This window comes from Cynara cardunculus, assembly GCF_001531365.2.
Source record: "Cynara cardunculus var. scolymus isolate 2C chromosome LG 1, CcrdV1, whole genome shotgun sequence".
Taxonomy (NCBI): Eukaryota; Viridiplantae; Streptophyta; class Magnoliopsida; order Asterales; family Asteraceae; genus Cynara; species Cynara cardunculus.
The window spans coordinates 18,930,963-18,935,837 of NC_037528.1; the positions used below are offsets into that span (position 1 = coordinate 18,930,963).

A 4,875-nucleotide genomic window follows, 5' to 3' on the forward strand; every position below is an offset into this window, starting at 1 on the left:
AAAGTTAGAAAAACAAAAATTGTTAAAATTCTTTTACCATTTCCTAATTTTTATATGGTAAGCGTTAAACCACAAGGATGGTACCTGATTGGTTTGAGCTTGACTCCAAAGGTCAAAGGTACCAGGAGGTCCCATGTTCAAATCCAAATAGGAATAAAACCTATAAAAACTCATTTCCTTGGACACCATAAACACCTAAAATGCAACAGATGTGTATCTTTGGAGTTTGCATAGGCAAGAACACTATCTCCATAACAAGAACCAAACCATAGATGGTTTCAGAATTTTGCATTTAAGATCATCAAGTAAACGTTGTTCAAAACCAAGGATTGTTTCTGATCGAATACCATGCCAAAATAGAACTTGCAAATCTTATTCATGTTCTAAAATGATAAGCACATATCAAAGCAACTTCACCAACCTATGGAGCTTTGAGGGAGTTGGCGACATCAATCACAAACCGGTATCTAACATCAGATTTCAAGATACGATCCATGGCAGTGTTCACATAGTCTATCGGGATAACCTCTATATCTGCAGTCACGCCATGCTTCGCTGCAAAATCAAGCATTTCTTGAGTCTCTTTCAACCCTCCAATTGCACTACCAGTAACAATTTTCCTCCCTGTAGATCCCATTTACTTCCCAAGTGTTAATAAAGTATAGCTGATATTTGAAATTTTGAGGCAATGTATTTGAAATGCACAGACTTTCACCAACTATGACTATCTAGACCACAAAACAAGAGACTTCAAAATAAGGGTCAAATGGCTTGTGGGGGTGGCTAGTTAAGATCGACAGGAAGTAGATTAAAGATGTTCCTCATCAATAATGACCATATTATCATCTTAAACATGACAAGAAGCGGACTAAAGACGTTCTTGATCAGTACACCTTTTCATTGATGTTTAAGATTTATGCCCAAAGAGAAGAATTGATCTTATAAAGATGCATCTTAACCCCTTTCCTAATCTCATCATACAACTTTGGAAAACACCATTTAGAAACAAGTCAATGGACTAAATGTTTACCAGGTTGCATTAGGTTCTGAGCTCAAATATCTTCAACAGTTTAAAAGGGAGACCAAATGCTTACCCATGATTAAAGAAAATGCAGCTAGCTCAAGTGGCTTCTCTGGAATACCGACAAGCACAAGCTTCCCGTGGGGTTTGAGCACACTAAGCAACGGTGCAATTGGGTGAGTTGCAGACACTGTGTCAATTATTCCATCCAATGTACTCGCTGCAGACTGATTATAATAATAGACCACATAATCAATCCTTAAAATCAGAAATAAACAAACACCAAGAAAGCTTCAACAACTTCACACAAGAAAATATCCCACCTGCATCTGCTCTGGGTCTTGGCTGACTATGAAATGATCAGCTTTAAGCCCTTCAAGTGCTTCCTGCTTCTTGTTAGGGGTAGTACTGAAGACTGTAACTTCTGCCCCAAAAGCCTTGGCCATCTTGACAGCAACATGGCCTAGCCCACCAAGACCCACTACGCCCACCTTCACACCAGGTTTGTCTAGTCCAAAGTATCTGAGGGGGCTGTAAGTTGTGATCCCAGCACAGAGCAATGGTGCACCAGTATCAAGCGGCAAATTCTCTGGCCAACGGAGCACAAAATGCTCATCTGCAACCATGTGATCCGAGTACCCACCGTATGTGCGTGTGCCATCAAAGCAGGGGGAACCATAAGTGAGAATCTGTTTCCGGCAGTAGTTTTCAAGGTCATTAGCGCAGCTTTCGCATGAACTGCATGATCCCACCAAGCATCCAACGCCGACTTTGTCCCCAACTTTGAATTTCTCTACTTTGCTGCCTACTTCCGTCACCGTACCAACAATCTCGTGCCTGCATTAATCCTCATTCATGCACAATCAGAAGAAAAAAAAACATGTACACTTGCATATAGTATATTTCCCCTATAATTCAAAGGTTATAATAAGACTTCCAAAATTCAATTCAATGGTTCTATGAAAAGAAAACCAAACTAAACCAAACCGAACAGACGAAGCAAATCCCACACAGAGGTAGGTTTGGGGAGAGTAAGCTGTATGCAGACCACCAAGTTGCAGAACAAATAGATAAAACAAGCGAGCAAGAAATGGGTGAGAGTGTGTGCACAAGCATATAGAGGAAAGATAAATAGACTACACAAACCAGGGAACATGAGCACAATATAGACAACTACAATTACATCAAGAAAATCTAGAACTAATGTACCGCAAACGGGTCAAACTCATTGAAACAATAACATATATGTAAGGTAGGAAAAACGTCGAACAACCCTCCAACGGCCGTAAGGCCTTGGAAACAAAGTGGCAAAAACTATCATAAAATGTTGGTTTTTGGTTCTAAAGTAAAATCAATAGTCAAACATGGTGGGAACATGACCAAATAACTAAATCTAACAATCAAGCTGTCTAGGACTAAACCAAACCGGGTAAATCCCACAAGGAGTGGAGTCTCAGGAGGATAAGATGTACAACAACCTTTCCTCCAACCTAAGGTGTTACTCAATGGTATAAGCCAAACAAATATTTTTATTCTAACACCATGACAGGGACATCATTCTGGCTGACCGGCTGTGACGTTAGACTAAACTTAATTTCTTTTAAGGTGACAGAAAAGTAAGTGGATGACAAAAAGCTAAAAATTACACTCAAATTGGTGATAGAAACTAACCTTAAAGAAAAAAAGAAGAAATTGGTGAAGAAAAAATAGAACTTAAAACAGAGAGACCTTAAACCATAAGGGTGCTTTTGGTACATGAGATTGGACAGAACAAAACAAAACAAATGGCTCGACATGGGACTGGATAGGACAAAAAAAGGTACTTTTTGTTATCAAAATAGGTGGAACAAGCTGAGAGAAGGATATGAGTGAACTAAAAAATCACCATCTACCCTCATTTGATATAACCTTAATATAGTATTTGGTTTTAATGATCACCACCACCCATAGCCTCCACCACCACCACAGGCGGCCACCACCGACCACCTCCACCAAGCCTGGCCAACACAGTCAACCATCTCCATATCCTCCACAACTTGTCGACCACCAGCCACCACCACTTCCAGGGGCGGATGTAGTGGTTTAAAGGAGGGGGGAAGGGACCCCAGTCAAAAACTAAAAAACAAAAATTCATAGGTTAAAATTTAGGTTTTACATGATTTACCTTTCACTTCCCCCATTACATTTTTTTCGTGGGCCCCCAACCCCAATCAAAACTGTTACTCTAACAAACAAAAAAATCTGTTAAAATCAATCAAAAAAACCAAAAAAGTTATTCGAAATCGACAAAAACACTAAAAAATCCTTCGAAATCAACCAAAAAACTTTAAAATTCCCTCGAAAACGTTGTAATTAGGTTAAAAACACATCGAACGATTTTACGGGTTTTTAGTCTACCTTAAAGGTGACCCCACTGAACAAAAATCCTGGATCCGCCACTGACCACTTCCACCTCCATATCCACCACTGTTGGCCGCCACCACCACCACCCACCATCTCCACGCCATCCACAACCACCAGTCCACCACCATTATCACCACCTCCGCGGCTCTGCCACCCCCACAATCACCACCTCCGCGGCTCTGCCACCCCCACAATCACCACCTCCTCTTCCACTACAATCAGTAACCACTATATAAAATCATCAAACAACATTTAGGGGCAAATTGTCCAGCCCAGTCCTAGCCGTGCCAAACAGACAACTTGTCATGTCCGGTCCTATTCAGTCCAATATTGTTCTCTTGTCATGTGACTCGTGTCATGTCCTGTACTCCTGTCCAGTCAATTCAGGGTTGATCCAATATGGCCGGTCAACAGAATCGGTAAGTAACTAGTAGTAAATAATCGGTCAATACAAGTCAAAATAGCATGCACCAAGGAACTCAAAGGGTGTATAATCTTTTGACAGGATTATTTTGATAGTAATTCCCAATTCTTCTAATCAAAGAGTCGATCTAGTAACTAGTAAGACCTAAGTTTGATTTCAACAGTTTTTGGATCTGAATCCTGTCGGTCATGTTATCAATTTGTTACTGCACTGAATATAAACAACAACAAGATTGAAAACTGGAAGACGTTGGTGAGAAAAATAGAGCATTCATACAGAGATGGGAAACATAAAAACACATGCAGTTGGGGAAATTAAATTCGGATGGAGACAAGTCGATTAAAACATACCCAGGAACAACGGGATAAACAGTCATGCCCCATTCGTTCTTGACAAAGTGAAGATCGGAATGGCAGATCCCGCAATACAAGACTTTAAACCTCACGTCTTTATCACCCGTAGCCCTGTAGTGTATGTAAATCATCATCATTAACAACAATTCCCTACTAGTAAACTACATGATGACCCAAACTGTACGGATGAATAACCCTACATTATACAAAGACAATAGAAAACCAAAGATCGGATCACATAGATACGTATCGCGGTCAGAAATTCATCCATACATACCTTCGGGAGAAAGTGAGAGGAGAAAGTGTCCCAGAAGTGTCTCGAGCAGCATATCCATAGGCATTGATTGGATGCTCCGCCTCTGGAGATTTCACCATTTTCGAAGGTATGAAGTAAAAGCGTTATAATAAGGTGGTATAAATAGAGTTCAGCGAAAGAATCGATGGAGTGAGGTTGGCAGTGACGAAAGAGATACAGAGCATGTGTGAACAGCGTGACCAAATTTATCAATTAAAAAATATTTTTAAGCTATAAGTTTAAAAAAACATAATAGTATTACATATTTTTGGTTTTAAACTATAATTGAAAATGTAAAAAATATTGATATATCTATGTTATATTATAAAATATTTGACAAAAATTCTTAAAAACCATTTTTTATGCATAAAGTACTGTA

General features: G+C 39.5%; 1 protein-coding gene across 1 annotated transcript; it reads right to left on the reverse strand.

Annotated features, from left to right (window-relative positions):
* Positions 1-252: 252 nt before the first annotated feature.
* On the reverse strand, positions 253-4,576 carry LOC112510743 (8-hydroxygeraniol dehydrogenase-like). The gene is made up of 5 exons (XM_025116069.1): positions 4,479-4,576; positions 4,199-4,312; positions 1,345-1,858; positions 1,095-1,248; positions 253-624 (listed from the first exon to the last, which is right to left on the reverse strand). The coding sequence occupies exons 1-5, from the start codon at positions 4,574-4,576 to the stop codon at positions 422-424; spliced, it is 1,083 nt and encodes a 360-aa protein (XP_024971837.1). The 3' UTR covers positions 253-421.
* Positions 4,577-4,875: the final 299 nt, after the last annotated feature.

Coding starts and splice junctions, on each gene's coding strand:
- LOC112510743 (XM_025116069.1), bottom strand. CDS start 4,576: ATGGTGAAATCTCCAGAGGCGGAGCATCCAATCAATGCCTATGGATAT. Junction 4,313..4,478: donor CCTCTCACTTTCTCCCGAAG/GTATGTATGGAT, acceptor CATACACTACAG/GGCTACGGGTGATAAAGACG. Junction 625..1,094: donor TGCATTTTCTTTAATCATGG/GTAAGCATTTGG, acceptor TGGGATCTACAG/GGAGGAAAATTGTTACTGGT.